Source organism: Propithecus coquereli, unplaced genomic scaffold (genome assembly GCF_000956105.1).
Source record: "Propithecus coquereli isolate 6110/MARCELLA unplaced genomic scaffold, Pcoq_1.0 Scaffold214, whole genome shotgun sequence".
Classification (NCBI taxonomy): domain Eukaryota; kingdom Metazoa; phylum Chordata; class Mammalia; order Primates; family Indriidae; genus Propithecus; species Propithecus coquereli.
In genome coordinates, this window is record NW_012146523.1 from 2,514,295 (window position 1) to 2,532,381 (window position 18,087).

General features: G+C 32.4%; 1 protein-coding gene across 2 annotated transcripts in view; it reads right to left on the minus strand.

Moving 5' to 3' along the window:
- The window catches only part of TOP2B (topoisomerase (DNA) II beta 180kDa), a 65,817-nt gene that overhangs the window by 15,984 nt on the left and 31,746 nt on the right, over window positions 1–18,087 (minus strand). For both annotated transcript variants that reach the window (XM_012644552.1, XM_012644551.1), the window contains exons 9-26: window positions 17,482–17,583; window positions 17,262–17,399; window positions 15,441–15,579; window positions 14,953–15,110; window positions 14,684–14,809; window positions 13,646–13,756; window positions 13,459–13,564; window positions 12,420–12,529; window positions 12,006–12,098; window positions 11,789–11,903; window positions 8,689–8,810; window positions 8,341–8,489; window positions 7,551–7,782; window positions 5,733–5,867; window positions 4,899–5,099; window positions 3,348–3,543; window positions 3,112–3,203; window positions 56–211 (exon numbers count right to left, since the gene is read on the minus strand). In XM_012644552.1, coding sequence (XP_012500006.1) covers window positions 56–211; window positions 3,112–3,203; window positions 3,348–3,543; window positions 4,899–5,099; window positions 5,733–5,867; window positions 7,551–7,782; window positions 8,341–8,489; window positions 8,689–8,810; window positions 11,789–11,903; window positions 12,006–12,098; window positions 12,420–12,529; window positions 13,459–13,564; window positions 13,646–13,756; window positions 14,684–14,809; window positions 14,953–15,110; window positions 15,441–15,579; window positions 17,262–17,399; window positions 17,482–17,583 — 2,481 coding nt within the window. The remainder of the gene's footprint in view (window positions 1–55; window positions 212–3,111; window positions 3,204–3,347; window positions 3,544–4,898; window positions 5,100–5,732; window positions 5,868–7,550; window positions 7,783–8,340; window positions 8,490–8,688; window positions 8,811–11,788; window positions 11,904–12,005; window positions 12,099–12,419; window positions 12,530–13,458; window positions 13,565–13,645; window positions 13,757–14,683; window positions 14,810–14,952; window positions 15,111–15,440; window positions 15,580–17,261; window positions 17,400–17,481; window positions 17,584–18,087) is intronic.

Sequence of the window (18,087 nt, forward strand, 5' to 3'; positions counted from 1 at the left end):
AAGATACAGATAACATTGAAATACTTTCAAATTGTTTAACCCACAAAGTTCATACTTTTGAATCTCTTTGTTTAATCAGTTCTTCAACTTTTTCTTTAGTAAGAGACCACAGAGACATATTTAAAATATAATTAAAATCGGGGCCTGAAGGAGTTCCCGAATCGGAGGAACTATCATCATGCAGGTTTTGTGTTTCTTCCTCTTCTGCTGCCTGTAAAAAATAATAAACTTTATATTAAAATCCTGTATAATATCAAATTGATGTTGAATGTTATTGAGTTAAAAATTCTACAAATGCTACACTGTTAATGCTATCCCTTCAGGGTGGAGGGGTTATTTTAGATTATCTAATAAAAATATATTTCCTATAAAAAGCTTAAAATTTTCTAAAGATGCATAATCTTCAGAAGAAATGGTATGTTCTGTCCCTATTTATTCAGGAATCTGATGAAAAATTAATGCTCTCCTCAGGAACTAAGTAACAAAATGAGAAGATAACACATCTTAAAATTAATAGAGTGGAACTAATGTTTTATTACTGCATCTTGTCAGATTTTTACATTGGTAAGTGAATGAACAATCTGAAACCCAAAATAAATACCACTTATGAAGAATGTTTTACAGTTATAATAAATATGCTAAGGTACATTCACTCACAAAAGATGAATTCTTAATAAAAATTCCCTAAAGTAAGAATACTTATGTAACAACTCAGAAAGTTCACTTAAGAATTTAAGAGTTGAGTTAGAGTAAGAATTGTCAGGGCTTTGCTGAAATTTTATTCCTAAGACTTTTTCATAGAAACAGCTACAACAAAAAAAGTCCTTTGTACTAATATTAAATTTCAAAATACAGTGAATTTAATAGAAGTTATTTTTGGTGACATCACCTTTAAATTTGTAAAAATAACAACAGCCATTAAATAAAATTTCATCTAAGCTGTTTAAAGGCACTCAGATAATTAAAAATGACTGAGTTAACCGAGACACTCCATAAAGCAAAAAGTTCAATTTTGGTAATCAAAAAGGAAGAAAAAATTAGTTTTACAATCTAATCAAATTTTTAAAGCAAAACAATGTACATATACAAAGTAAAGTTTAGGTCTACTTTAGAAATAAAAGGATAAAAATTAAAATTGCAAAGCAAGATGCTTCATTACATAAACAAAACAATAAATTCAATTAAGCAACATTAGCCCAATAAGGAATGCTGTTGTTGAGTTGACAGATGATTAATAAATGCCTAGATAACTTATGACAAATTAATAATTTTATAGTTTTGAGTTTAAATGATTGTTGCATAATTTATTTCTAGTTTACTGACTGGCTCCCTCAGAATAATAAATTTTATAGTTTTTAAAAATTCTTCATAAAACAGTGTGTTGCTATGGAGTATTCAGGTTGTTAGACTATTGCAAAATATTATTAGGGTGTCATAAAATCCTATTTAAACACACATTTTAGAAGTCTATTTGGTCTAGGTTTTGATGACACCCAAAGTATTATTAACGAGTGCTCTATGAATATGTGTATCTAACGTTCACAAAAATATGACTAAGGACACTATCAGAAATGAAGAAAAATAAACTTTTCAAGTTCTAATGACAGAATTCCATTTCTTATAATTAGCTGCTTTATAATTTTAACCCTCTTCACCAACTCTGAATAACAGGACACTCTTGTAAGAGGAGCTCCTTTTGTTATCTGAACCACCCCCCAAAAGTGTACACATGGCCAAGATGCTGAGAAAATTTTGATGCTGACAATGCAATCACCGAAATCAAGCTTGGCTTAACCCATGTAGTCTACTTCCATCAGAAGGGCATTCTCAAACCATAGACTCTTTTATCTTCTAAAGCTAAGCATTAAATTCATTAGCTTACTAATTAATTTTTTAAAAATATACAGTTTAAATCAACAGTGACACAGAAGGGCAAGTATTATATAAACTATAATTTGGGGTTTAACAATACAATAAAACACATTGATATGAAAACAAAGTGCTTCAATCATCCTAATTCTAAATGTTCCCCAACTTGTCCCATCCCATTTTCTTCAAATGACAAATACACCTATTATCTTAATATGTATTGCTACACTATAAAATTTATTATAATTTTATTCACTTTAATATATAGTTTTTATTGGCTTTAAAATTGAAAAAAGCTCAAATAATGTAAACAAAAGCAACATTTCAATGTAGTTTAATGACAAATATGAAAACATTATGGTTGAGAACTCTTAAGTGTAGAAAAGTTTAAAATTTCAGTTCGAGTTATATCATATAATCATAACTATTTTTAAAAGATGTTAATATTATCAGTACCATATATACACAAATAATCTAATTAAATATCAAAATTTCTTCATTTTCTACATTTCTGTTCTTCTCAATCACAATGTTGTATTGCCTTTTTAAATTCTTTTAATTATAAACAACATCAAAAAGCTAATTAATTGAGGGGAATCTCCAAGTTTTAATATCCCACTAATTTAATTAGTATTACTACTTTATGATCCGATATGGACAACTTAGTTAATAAAACATCAGACTTAAAATCTGAAGCTCCAGGGTTTAAATCTCTGGTCAAAAATCTAAGCATGGGGCAGAGCACATACGTGGTGCTTGATAAATACCGTACTATAATAATGAACATTTTGTCTCTAGTCTTCCCAACATTAACTGAAACCAGATTAAGTGAGCGATGACCGAATGCCATATTGTGACCATAGACTGAATAGTGTGAAAAGATTCTGAGTGCTACCAGTCTGGTTCCCAGATAGTCTACATGCACCTACAAAAGCCGTCACCACAAATGATACCCTTTTAATGGCAGGCTCAGAAAAAAAGGCCAAGGAGACTGAGCTACCTTTTCACACCTGGAGTCATTTCTCCAGGCTCTGGTTGAGTCACAATGGCAAAGTGCTTTGTGGTGGGTGTGCACGGCAAATTCTTGTACTGTGTCTGTTCTGTGGATAAACAGAAGACTTCAGTCTCCAAACAGCCAACTCAACACCTCCAGCAGTACTAAATTTAAAAGGGGGAATTTTTTTTTGTTTTGGAAGTTGCTTTTAAAAGCTTCTCTGAATGTCTTTTTCTGCAAATGATTACCTTTTCTTGTGCTTCTTTCCAGGCTTTCACTGGGTCAGATTCATAACCTCTCTGGACTAACATTTGAATCAAATCTTTCTTTGACCTATTCTCTATGTGAGGGAAAAATAAAGTTAGGATCAAGAAAAGAGATTCAATTTGTATTTGTTTATATTCTACTGATAAAAATGTCTTCTATTAATAAAGATTTTTTTCCATTTTAACTAATGTTCAAATTTTTAAAAGTTGCATCTTACCTATAGTAATTTTCCCTTGTATCTTCTCTAAAATGAAACGGGCTTGATTATTAAGCTTTGTAGACTCTGCTCCCAACATGCCTACAAGCCACTCCTTACGTAAACCATAATAACTTAATCGTAAATCAAAGAATTCTTTCAGAATGTCTTGCACAGTTTCATACTTCTTCAGACATCCCATATGATCAAAGAGTACCTAAGCAAAATGCATAGTTTTTGTAGATTACATACATTTGTACTGGTGTTTTAATGTATATGACACCTACAGTATTTAAAATAACCGTAATACACTGATACGCATACAGACTACCCCTAAAGCCATTAAACAGAACCAAAACTATTAAGCACTTTTCTATAAATATCTCTTTGTTGATTGCAAGAAACCAGTAAGTTCAATTTTCAAAACCATGAAAATATTTAAAACAGGAATAATTTTGAGAGGTAAAACTAGGTCTTTTAAAAAAGAGTTCTGGCTGGGCGTGGTGGCTCAGGCACGTAATCCTAGCACTCTGGGAGGCCGAGGCAGGCGGATCGTTTGAGCTCAGGAGTTCGAGACCAGCCTGAGCAAGAGAGAAACCCCGTCTCTACCAAAAATAGAAAGAAATTAATCGGACAGCTAAAATTATATAGAAAAAAATTAGCCGGGCATGGTGGCACGTGCCTGTAGTCCCAGCTACTCGGGAGGCTGAGGCAGGAGGATCACTTGAGCCCAGGAGTTCGAGGTTGCTGTGCGCTATGATGACACCACGGCACTCTAGCCCGGGCAGTACAGTGAGACTCTGTCTCAAAAAAAAAAAAAAAGTTCTTAAAGTAGCTATAAAACCGCTTAAAAAAATGATTTTTAGGTTTTATAAGAGTATGTACAATGTAAACATATTCTATCTCTAAGTTTAAAAATGTTAAAGTTCTCCCTCCCCCATATATTCAGTGGATGTGCATTTGCTCTCCTTTCTCTCTCTTTTATAATTACTTATGCTATGATTCAGTCACTCAAATTCCCTCTCTATCCTTCTCCTCTTTCTTACATCAGCCTTTCTTAACAGATCATGGCACTTTTTCTCAACCACTGTGCCACTGCTGGATTTTTTTCTTTTACTCTTTTTTAAATCTAAAAGTTAATTTGAAATGGAACTTGGATAATCAGACACATTAACTTTCTACCTTTCCCTCCAGTTATATATATAAGAATAAATATGTAAGTTTAACAAAGCAGATTAGAGTTATGAGGAGATAAGTACTCTACAGTTAAAATGCTAATAGAGATGGGCATAAGGCACATGAAAACCTTGCAACAATCACTCTTACAACTTTTAGTCAGTGTGAAGGTGTTGTATCCTGTGTGTTCAAACCCAGATGCATAAACACAGAGTTGAGAGTAAGGATAGTGGATAATAGCAGAGGAAAGGAATGTGCCCCTAGACTCTTCAGCAAATATACACAGGAAAAAATTCATTCAGGCTTACTATAGCTACTCCCATCATGAAACCAATTACAACAATCCAATTTATGCATGCAAGAAAGATTAAATTAAAAGCAAATCTAATAAATTACCATGGAATTACAAGTAAGAGTAGTTTGAAGTTTAAAAACTTTATGCAATCCAGCAGCTTCTGCTTGTGCTAGTTTCTCTTCAGTCATTTTCACCACAAATTTCACAGTTGTATCAGTATGGTATTCTTTATAATCAGAAATTAAAGCTGGTGTTTTGTCTGTTCCATTTAGCATAGGTTCTAAAACCTGTTCTTTGTATACCTATAAAAGATTTTAAAATAAGTAATTCTTTTCATGATACACTCTCACGCTCTCATACTACAAGTCACACAATCTTTTAAAATTTCTCAACTCCCATGGGGGGGGGAAGGAAACCTCAACCTCTATTGTCTCCTGCCAATCACTATAGAAGACAACATATGGGGATCTCAGCAGTGAGAAAAGATATACAAGGTAATAGTTCTGATCTGCTCATACTCCAAAGGGCAAGATAAGGTTGAGAGTATGAAGAAAATGACATCAACTAGAACCGACAAGAAATGACATGCATGCTTTTAGATCTGTAACAACTGATACAGACATGAATTTGTTGACCATATTTATAAGAATTCAAAACATTTCTTATTCTACTCCTTTCATTTTAAGATAAATACAAAGATAATAGTCTCTAAAAAAACATTCACCTAAGTCATACTACATTATTTAGATAAGTTTAAAAACTTTTTAATTACTATTCGAATATTCAAAACAAAAATTCAAATGAATGAATAAAAACTATATCTGGGAATTTTTAAACACCATTCAAACTTAGAATAAATGATGGAATCATTCTTACCAGAGAGAATTGTTTAATGCAATGCCCTTCTCACAGGCAGCTTATATATGTATACTAACCTGTGTCCAAGTTCTAACTGGAAGCTCTGTAATTTCTACTGTGTTTCTATCCACTACAAATATTTCACCACTGACTGCATACTGGTTTTGACCAAGTTCTTGGATCGTGCCTTTAAAGTTTTTGTAGTTTGGAAGCTGCAGAGAAAAATGGAAATAACTTAAAGTCCTGACTTCTCTCTTGAGTGCCAGTACCACATTTGAATGCCCTTCAGTCTATACTCCACTGACACTGACAGATTAGCATGACAAACTGAATTCCTCAGCCTAATTGTTCCTTTCCAAATGATCAATCTTGAATTCATAACTTCTGTTAATATAATCTGAACATTCCTCAATCTCAAAATCTTAGCATCATTTTTCCTAGTCTTAGCTAAAATAGTACTTTTTTTCAGCCTATTGTCTCTATACCTTCTTCTTCCCTAGATTAATACGCCCTTTTAATTCAAACTCCTTGGGCCTTATGTTGAAAGCCTTCCACAATCTGGACCCCATCTAATTTTCTATTTTTGCTCCAATGACTTGTCTTACAGAATCACTATCCTTCTCCCATATTATGTTTGAATATTTTGAATATTCTCACTTTCATGCTCTCTATCCATCAGGCTTGACAAATATTTAGCCCCCCATCCCATTCCATTTATATAAATCTTACTCATCCTCCCCAACTGAACTACAAAAGATCTCTCCCTCTTCCAAAATTTTTATTTGTTATTATCACTAATCAGGCACATAGCATAGGACATTCCTTCGAGCATACTGAACAACTATTAACATTTTTATCACTGTAAACTTCAAGTCCTGATGTCTTGTCTTGACAACAGATTAATAACTTTTTGAAGACAAAAACCGTAACTCTTTATCTTACCACTTAGCCATACATATAGTAGGCACACAAAAAGCATGTATTGATCAAATATACTAGCTTAAAACTCTAAAATGTATCCAAAAATCCCAATAAAAATATACAAAACAGTTTAAATAAAATACCATAAACATAAAAAGAAGTTTGATGTTTACATTAGAAATATCTTAAAGTACTTTAAGGTATTTAAGGGGAAAAGTGGAATATAAATCATATTCATAATAATCTAATTTTGATTTTAAAATATAAACATGGGATAAGACTTCGAAAAAATACATCAAAATATTGTTTGTTTCTATATGGCGAGTTTATAGAATTTTTTTCCTCTTTGCTTATCTATATTTTCTATAATAAGCATTACCAGTTTTGAAATAAAAATATACATTTGTTTTAGTATATCATGATAAGGAAAATTTCCAGATAATTTTCCATCAAGGGGAGGGGAGGATCATTTTCTTGAGAGATTTTTCTTAGAGGAGGTTTAGGGGAAGAAATGAGCACAGTAAGATGTGATGTAAGAAAGGACAAGATAAAAAATATGAGGATACATTAAAATATACAATGCAATGTGTTTGTTTTTATATCAGTACTCAATCGAATACAATGTGTTTTTAAGCATCCTTACAACTCTAATAAGACTTGGTAGTTTGAGAATAAAACCAAAGTAACATATAATTTTATCATAGAAGCATTATACTCTATATGATTTAGAGATTTGACAGCCTGAAACACAAGGTGTTTTTAAATTTCAACAGTTTCTCCCCACAAAACTTACCTCCAGACTCACTGCAAAGTTTATATCTTTTACTGTAAGCCCATATCAAATTACACTCTAATTAGGTCTTTATCATCTACAATATGTCCTAAAATAAAAATGTTCCATTATTTTTCTAAAATGATCGGACTTTGTATATTTGTTAAATAAACAACATAAGCAATAGGTTCTAAATAATTACCATGGGATGAGGATCCAAGCCATCAAGCATTCGTCTGACATTGTTCACAATTTCCCTAGCATCGTAGTTGGGTAGTTTACAAGCCCATCCAGTGCCAATGCCCTCAGCACCATTTATTAAAACCATCGGAATTATGGGAATATACCACTCAGGCTCTACACGCTGATTATCATCATAAAGGAACTTAAGCAAGTTATCGTCCACAGCAGGAAAAAGCAGTCTTGCTAAAGAGCTAATGAAAAGGAAAAAAAAGAAAATGGAAAAATGTCATGACTTTGGGAAATAAAACTTTGTATGTAATTAAAGACGTAACATTTCAAAAAAAATCTTTTAAAAAAGAATGTATTTTTAATAATTTTAACTACATGTGCTTAGCAATAAAATTTACCTAACCTTATTACCAAATGTACATTTCTCTCAGGCACAAGGCCAGGATAAAATAGCCCTATTTTACTTATGTATTTACTTACTTAAGTTCTTTGATATTGATAAATAAATTTTTAAGAATTTTCTATTACTCTGAATAAAGCATATAACCCATCTTCCGCCTAAAGAGTAAAGCTGAGCCTGAAAAAAAATCTACATATTCATTAGGACTGATTTCATCCATAATTTATTAAAATTAAAGTTAACAGACTTCATTGTATTTGTGATCAAATAATTTGATACATTCACCCTCTAAACAGAATAACCAATCATCTCTCTCCATAGGTATAATTCTATTAAACATTTAGTTGGTTCCAATAAACTTCAACGCAAACTTTATACCATTATATCAGCAAATGTTTACCTTAACATTGTGAAAATATAACGAGGGCTTGCAGCATCTTTGCCACCATGAAGCCGAGTTCCAAACTGACCAATAGGCTGAAGCAAGTTAATGTTGTTACTTCCCACAAAGTTCTGAGCCAAATTCACAATAGTCATCATCAATGCTTGCTAGAATAGGATAAGACAGAATATAATATTAATATTCTAAATTTTCTATAACTATTCCCCAATCTGTATTAAAATCCAAACTCTCAATTCTCTCACACTTCCAAAGACATTATAAAAGGAAAAATACTTTATTATCTGTAATTATCATTCTTCAAGCCAATAATTACAGTTCTCAATTGATTCCAATCTTAATGCTTACTTCTCCATGATGATAAGCAGACATTTCAGCAACAGATCCAGCCAACTGGGCAACTTTTACTTCACGTTTATCATTCCTCTTGAAACAAGTAAATAAAACTTTTCGTTGCCCAGGTTTAAAGCCTATCATTAAGAAAAACAACCAAATATTACTTCAAGATACAGTTGTAACAATTCTTTTGGTGGCAATAACGTTATATACATTCAAGAGAAAAAGGCAAGACATAATTTGTTTTTTTTTTATTTATTATTCCAGGGTTTTGTGAAGGTACAAACATTATCGTTACACTTTATGTCTTTGCCTCACCCAAATGCGGGTTAAAGGCGTGCCCTTCCCTCCCTTCAGTGCTCCCCGTGTCCTTTAGTTGTAGATTTGCCCCCCCATCCCCCTAATCCCTATAGAGTATTTCTGCCACGTGATCAACCTAGTGTTGATCAGTTAGTACCAATTTGATGGTGAGTACAAATGGATCCCATTCTTCTGCTCTTTTGGTGCCTCACTTTGGATAATGGGCTTAAGTTTAATCCAGGAAAGTATAAGGTGTTAGATCACTGTCGTTTCTTATGATTGAGTAATATTCCATTGTAAACATATACCAAATTTTAATAATCCACTCATGGATTGATGGGCACTTGGGTTGTTTCCACATTCTTGCAATAGTGAATTGTGCTGCCATAAACATTCGGGTGCAGATGTCTTTATCGTAGAATGTTTTGTGCTCTTTTGGGTAGATGCCTAATAGTGCTATTGCTAGATCGAATGGTATTTCTATTTTTAGCTCTCTGAGGTATCTCCAAATTCTTTTCCACAGTGGTTGCACTAACTTGCATTCCCACCAGTAGTGTGAGAGTGTTCCTGTCTCTCCACATCCTCGCCAACATTTGTTGTTTTGTGATTTTTTGATAGAGGTCAATCTCACCGGGGTTAGGTGATACCTCATTGTGGTTTTGATTTGCATTTCTCTAATGATTAGAGATGTTGAGCATCTTTTTATATGTTTGCTGGCCATTATTCTGTCTTCTTTTGAAAAGTTTCTGTTCATTTCCCTTGCCCATTTGTTGATGGGGTTGTTTGATTTTTTCTTGTTGATTTTTTTGAGTTCTAGATAGATTCTGGTTATCAGCCCTTTATCAAATGTGTAGAGAGCAAATATTTTTTCCCATTCTGTGGGCTGTCTCTTCACTCTAGTGATAGTTTCCTTGGCAGTACAGAAGCTTTTTAATTTGATTAGATCCCACTTATTTATTTTTGTTGCTGCAGCGATTGCTTTGGGGTTCTTCTTCAAGAATTCCTTGCCTAGGCCGATGTCTGAAAGGGTCTTCCCAACATCATCATTTAGAATTCTTTTTTTTTTTTTTTTTTTTGAGACAGAGTCTGGCTCTGTTGCCCGGGCTAGAGTGCCATGGCATCAGCCTAGCTCACAGCAACCTCAAACTCCTGGGCTCAAGCCATCCTCCTGCCTCAGCCTCCCAAGTAGCTGGGACTACAGGCATGCGCCACCATGCCCGGCTAATCTTTTCTATATATATTTTTAGTTGTCCAGATAATTTCTTTCTATTTTTAGTAGAGACGGGGTCTCACTCTTGCTCAGGCTGGTCTCAAACTCCTGACCTCAAACAATCCACCCGCCTCGGCCTCCCAGAGAGCTAGGATTACAGGCGTGAGCCACTGCGCCCGGCCTTCATCATTTAGAATTCTTAAGGTTTCATGCCTTAGGTTTAAGTCTGTTATCCATCTTGAATTGATTTTTGTGAGAGGTGAGAGGTAGTTTGTTTTTGAAGAATAACTGGATAAAATTGTCACTTGAGATTCTGTAACAAAGTAAGTACATACTAACACATTTTTATGCCATCTCCATCTATTCCAAAAGTGAACTACCAATTGAAAAATAACCTTCTGGTCTTAAAGAATTGCCCAGTGGCACAAAATTGCATTCATAGGAGTTTCCAAACACTTGTAAAACCAAATTGCTGCTTGTAAATAGAGTACCAGCAAACCATCAATGAGCCTGAAAAATATTATAGGTATCCCAAATCAGGAAAATGCTTACAAGGAAGAGGTCTATTGTGGTAGTTAAGAACGCAGGCTTTAGAATCCTCACTAATCTGAATATTCTTCTTAACTTGACCATTTGCCATGTGACTGAGCAAATTACTAAACCAGTAAGTCTGTGTCCTCATCAGCATAACAGAAACAATTACCTTCCTAATACAGTTATCATAAGGATTACATGAGATGATGTGAGCCAATTGTTCTGCTTCCTTATCATTCTTCTCACTCTAGGCCAATGAACATAGTAATAATCCATTTAGTATATGCTAACTATCATTCTCATTATTATGGGCCCAGAAGATGGTAGAGACTAGAGGATGATAAAATATGGTCATTTCCTTGAGAATTTTATAATCTAATTGAGGAAACAAAATTAATATAGGTAACATAAGAGGCACACAATAATTGGCATAGATGTTTTGGCATCCGAGACCAATTTACACAGGAACTATTAGAGAAGACTTCACAGAAGGAAGTTTTCTTAATGGATGAGTAGGACTATGTGCTATTAGCTAAAAAACAGAGGAACACAAAAGACCAACAAACTTGCCAAAAGTTATAAAATGAGGGGGGCAAAGGTTCTAGATAGAAGACCAAAATCTGCTTCAACTAATGGGAAACAGTTTCTAAATTTTTTTGTCAAGTTAAATAAGTTAAAGCATTAGGTTTTGGGTAATGGGGTATAACGGTGTTTTTTAAATTTATTCTCTGATAAATATTTTAGAAATTATCAAGTCCCATTTTACTTTTTATTTTAGAAATTCTGTAGTCAACATGAGCAACAGCTTTAAAGATTAGTCTTAATTTTCCTGAAAAACTCAAACGGGTTTAAACGTTCCAAACTAAGAAATATTAAAGATTTGAGCCCTACCAAAACATACCTCAAAAGCAACATCAAAAAGGTTTTAAATTCCTCTGAATCAGTTCTTCATGTTTTATAAGATTTCAAAAATTTAAAAATGTATCATAAGGATGGCTTAAAGTACATGAAATTCAACTATACTCAACATACAAAAATGAGAAAGATTTTTAAACAATTGTTACTTACCATCAACAAGAGATGGTATAGATCTTTCATTGTCTGAGTTTGAGAAGAGAATCAATTCCTTGTTGATGAAATCATTGTAAGTCAAATGCTTTGTTGCTGTACCATATAAAAATTGCTAAGAGAAAATTTTATATAGCAATATTGTCATTATTATGGTATGAATTTTAGTATCTCTCTCTTCCTTCCCCCAGATCACCACTCTTTATTTATGACTAACCTCTGGCAAGCCATGTAACCTACGCTGTCTCCGATCTTCCATGAAATTTGTTAACCATTCTTTTCTGTCATCAATCTTCTTCTTACTGAATGCCTGTAAGATTCCAGATAATGATTTCACACATTAAAAATAAAATTTCATCAACAAATTAAAATGTATAATGACAAATAACTATTAATTTCTGAGAAATTAAGGTTTTTCCCCAATGTTTTTATTAAAAATACATTTGAACTAGGTCTTTCAATTAAAGAAGTAGGAGAGCATGCTATAATCTGGGTTGGGGGGAAATTAAAATTAACTAGTTTGGGCATTAGAACTTCAAATCAGTCTATCACAGGAAATCAGGACTGGGAGAAAAAGTATGGCAGGTAGGGAGATGGCTAACAAAAGCTTTTCAAAAATTAACTTAATTACCAAGGTAATGGCAGCATCATCTTCAGGACCAGCATATCTAAACAAGATGCGATGCCTTTCCATATCAGCAAAATATTCCTTTGCTTCTTTAGCTGTACTGGTACCCAAACCTGAAAAATTTTAAAAATAAAAATGAGTCATGAATTTCAATGGCTGTTTAAAACTATCAAGTGAAAAGCTAGTGGGGAAGTTATAATAATATGATGGATCAAGCTGGTAACATCTATACTAACTGATCAATCTTAATAGACAAAAAAAGACAAATCAGATATTATATGCCTCCTGACACGTAAGTACACAATACAACCCATGAAATGATTTTGCCAAACAAATCTAATCCAAATCTGATCACACCTCCAAGTTAACAGAAAATAAGGGGAAAGAGGAAAGTGCTATATATTGAATGAAACTACAGAGATACAATCAGCAAAATCCAGAATGTGGAAAATTATACAGAACACAACTTTTTAAACAAATATATTTCAAGGAAAAAGTATGAAAAGAGAAATGATATATTAAGAGATTTAAGAGCCTTATCAACCAAATGCAATGTATAGACCTTGTTTGGAACCTGACTAAAAAAAAAAAAAAAACCCAAAAAACAAAAACAAAAAAACTCTATAAAAATAAACATTTTTAATATAATCAATGGAATTTTAACACTGGCTAGGCATTTAAGGATATTAAAAATGGTATGATAATGGTATTATGGACTATTTTAAAAATTATTTTAGAGACATAGTAGTTATTGATGAAATACTATAATGTCTGAAGTATTAATATTGTAACCTAATGGGGTGGTAATAAGAGAAGTTTAGATGAAGTAAGACTGCCCACTGAAACGGTGATTCCATTCAATGGAATCCATTATAATACTATACTTTTATAAAATTTTTCTAACAATTTTTTAAAAATCATCAAGAGCTGTCTTCAAAGTCTAAAAGAGATGAACTTTCAAAATATTTTTTAGATTGCTCTCAAAAAAATAAACTTATATCAGTAGTTACCTCACAAAATTTAAGTATTTTAAAATACAAACCTTTGTAGTATTTTATTTTCCAGGCTTTCTGGTTTTCTATATGTTTTTTCCACTCATCAAATTCAGGAATACTGTAGAAGGAAAGTTCCTGCTTATTTTTGCTCGCCTTAAATTAATTAAAAAAAAATTAGTTTTTTCTGCTATCCTTTAACACAAAAGTAGAAAGATATATTAATGCAAATAGTACCTTTACAATAGGAGTAATGAACTCTTCAAGAAAACCATGCTTCAAAAGTGATGGCCAATTGTGATGGATGAAATTAATAAGCAGGCCTTTTATGTGAGAACCATCTTGATCCTAAATAAATGTTAGTAAAGTAAAAAGTAGTCCTATAATAATTTTACAAAATATAATTACTTATATAACCAGATTTTAAAATGTATGAATGCAGCAGAGGCAAAATTTCATTCAAATTTTACAATTGCACTTTACAAAAAAATAGATATTATTTAGATAAGCATAGCATTTTTTTCTTAAAATGCAAATAAAGAATATGACTATTGATAGACTGACTCTTCCTGTCATCACGAAATATATTATCATTACATCTCTTTTACAGTTTCCTAGATTTCACTAAAACAATGATTTAAGGATGGAAAATACATAAAATATGGTTATAATGCCATTCACGGGGCAATGGAAGGGAAAACCCAGAGTACGGGTGTTCACAAGTCTTCTCTTAACATAAAACTTGCAAATTTTCTGCTTAAAACTTTGTAGCAGCTTTTTTCAATTGAACATTTTCTCCACAAATACTTTTACTCAGAGCATAAATGAGACCAACAATTGGCTGCAAATAAAACTCTCCCTTTTCAATTTTCTAATTGTTTCTTGATTACTTGATTTTACTATCCAACTCCTCCTAGTTTTTGTACATCCCAAATCATGCCATTATATGCAAATATTAACCAGTATCCTATTAATTATTCTTGTTAATTCCATCATTTCATTCCGTATGTAGGCTTCATCGCCGTATTACTATACTGTGTTCTATTCTTCTCATATTTATTACATTTTAAAATACTTTTAAATAACTAAAGATGGTAACCTCAAAAATTAGATAATGTATAATGTGCTTCATACAAGCATTTCCATTAAACAATGTATTTTTCCCCTTGATGTAGGCACTTTCACATATAATGTCTTGGAGAATGTCTCATAAAACAAATACTAAAAGGATAATCTAAAGATGTGAATTTGAAATATGATGACTTTCAAACCAACCTGATCAGTCATAATCATAATCTTTCCATAACGTAAGGTTTTCAAAGATTCTGCATCATCATAACTCTTCTTATACTGTAGACCAACTATTTTAATAATATTGTTTATTTCTGCATTTTCCATAATCTATGCAAAAAGGAAAATCAATGAAAATATCTTAAAGTATTGAAGTACACAAACAGTGAGTCAGAATTTACATTTTAAAATTTTAGTAGTAAAGTATTAGAAATCTCAGATACATGTGTGGAGATATATTTATATACTTATACCTGTTTATGAGAAGCTTCCCGTACATTAAGAATTTTACCCCTGAGCGGAAAAACTCCGTATCTGTCCCGCCCAATCACACCTAATCCAGACACAGCCAGTGATTTGGCAGAGTCTCCCTCTGTTAATATCAGTGTACACTCCAGGGAATGTTTGCCACCTGAAAGAAATTAAAAATGACATATACTCAAAATTCCTCATAATTTTACTGATTAAAAAAAGTTAGAAAATTAACAATCACAATGCTGACAGTGAAAGACTATGAGAGTCATCTTACATTCAATATAGCTTCAACATTAAGTATATTTTGTTGAATTCCTAGCCCCCCAAAATTAGTAATATGTAGTACATGTGATGATTTCGATGAAATAAAATTGTACTCCGCACAGAAAATTATATTCTAACTATATGTGGAAAAGAAAAAAAATTCTAGAATTGGATAAAAGACAAACTTAAATTAAAATCTTTTTCAAAAATATCTGAATCTTACCAGCATCATTAGCATCATCCAGTTTGGGAATACCTTTGATTTTACTGTATTTTACTGAGGAACACTTCTTGTTCAGCTGAGTCTGAGCCTTAAATTTCACCCAGTTCAGGATACTTTCTACAATGCCACAATTAGAGGCCTAAAAATCAAAGTATAATGGTATACAAACAAGGCAGAAGTTCATACACTTAGTTAAAATTTATAGGGCTTAATGCATTACCTGGAATCTGCAGTCAAAATAATAATAGTGATAATGATGATATGTGCTAGTAAATTTTACTCAACAACAGTGGAACTAAGGCAGCTATATACAACGACCTATTGTATTAAATATATAAACACATGAAAAAAGGATGACTTTACTGCATATGAGAAAAGTTCTATCATATAAACTCCACGAGGAATATATATTGTTCTTGTTACAAATTAATTTTGTCAAAACTAACATAGTAAAAGCTGATCTATCAATGAATTTACTAGTTGGCAAATTCTAGACATTGATCTTTCTGATATCCTTCAATACAAGATATGAGTCTTGAATTCACTATGACAAATAAAAAATAACAACATGAAGGGAACATTAGGATAAACTTGGTAACTTATAAATATGCCCTATTCTTTAAATAGCTTGGTAATTAGGATTTCAACATTATATATATTACATATTGTTAGTACCTGCAGTGAATCAACATGTGACAAGTGTTAACTCAAAGAGAAAAAGAATTTAAGCATATTCAATTCCAAGTCCTAAAAGTTATTTTTTATCATCCTGGCTGATTTTATTTTAGGTATATGCAATAGTTTTCTGGAATGTTTAAGATATATAAAGAGAAGAGGTGGGTTGTGTTGCCAAATATAAATTTACTCCATCTAAATGAAAAAGTATAAAATCTAAAATCAAATCACTTAACCATGAGAACTGTTACAAGGACAAATTTGGGAAAGCATTAGTGTAGGGTAATTTGTGCTCAGAATTCATTATGATTAAATCCAAAAGTATTACCTCTATAGGCCTTAGACTATAACCTAAAAATCAACTTTTTTTTTTTTGTCTCTGATAACCTACCTTTGAAACTCCAATACCGGAATTTGACAAATATGTTATCTCTATGGCAGTTACACATTATTCTCCCACCAAACTAAACTTCCAAAGAGGAGGAGCTATGATGATTCATTTTTACATTCTCACTGCCAAATGTGTTTAAAGGCACATTACAGTACTTCATAAATATTTACTGATGCTACTGCTGAACAAGGGATCTGAAGCAAATCTTGACTACTGTATAGATTACAAGAAGCTACTCGCAGCCACAAGGCTCTGGTTACAAATCTAAGATTTATTTATTTGTATTCTCACCTTATTTTAGAAAAGTTAATATAGCCTTAAAAGTTGTGTGCAATGTAAGACGAAATTTTGAAATATGTAGAAAATATTTAGCTTAGGTACACATTACAATAAAAAAATATGTAAAGTAAAAATCAGCAGATCATATTGAAATGAGAATAGAAATGAAAGTCTTGTAAGGACCTGTACATTTGTTAGAGGGAAATCTGAGCTTCACAATGGCAAATGCAAAGCTAAAAACACAATTAGTTACATAATTCCCTACTTAAATGCTTGGCAAAACAATCAATTGTTCTATGAAACAACAAAGTCTATCTCTTGAAGTTATCAGAATTAAGCATATTAGTTTATAATGTAAGCATGCCTATACCCACAGTTAATATGATGAGAGGAACTAATCACAAATAAATATATCAAGAAAACTACTTAATCAACTCTTAATAATAACACTGAAAAATAATACAAGTTTTACTCACTGCTTTAAAAAATTTTTCTGACAGTTGACATTTGGACCCAAAACTTTTGGGCTGCAGAGTCATGTTTTCCTTGGTCTGAGAATCAAATGTTGGATTTTCAATAAGGCAATTAATAAAAACCCACATGTGGTTTTTTACCTGTTGAAACATATCAAAAAAAAGTCAACATCAGAACTGATATTATTTAGCAATTCACCATAACATATAAAATGTCACTTACTTGAAATGGTTTCACTGATACACCAGCCTTGTTCTTTTTCTTAACTACTTCAATCAATTTACCGACAACTTGATCTACTACATAATCCACGTGCCGTCCACCCTAAAGAGGGAAAAAAAGGTATGGAATCCAAAATCTTCTACAGTTAGGGTAGCAGCAAAATACTTTGACATCAGTCTTACAAATCCTATTTTCTAAAGTAGTAATATGAGTCTCCGAATGAGAGTCCGGATTTTAAAAATAAGAACTTTTTGGCCACAGGGCTATTAATTAAGTTTCTGTGGTTTTTTTCTCACCCTACTGTGACACTAATTCCGGGATGTTTTCCATATCAACAACCAAGTCTCTGATTCACCAGACAACAATTGGACGTTCAACAATGTAATTTAATTCTGATACCAACTACCTGGAGTTAGCACAGACTCCACAGGTTAAGGGCTCAGTCCATAAAACTGCCCCCCACTTTAGATGCCAGTCACAAGTCCTGGGCCTTCTGTACTTTTGACCAACCAGCTATAAATTAAGGGTTGCCATGACCAACTTCTTAGGATTGATAACTTGCTAAAATGGATCACAGAACTCAAGTATACACTTTATTTTCATTTA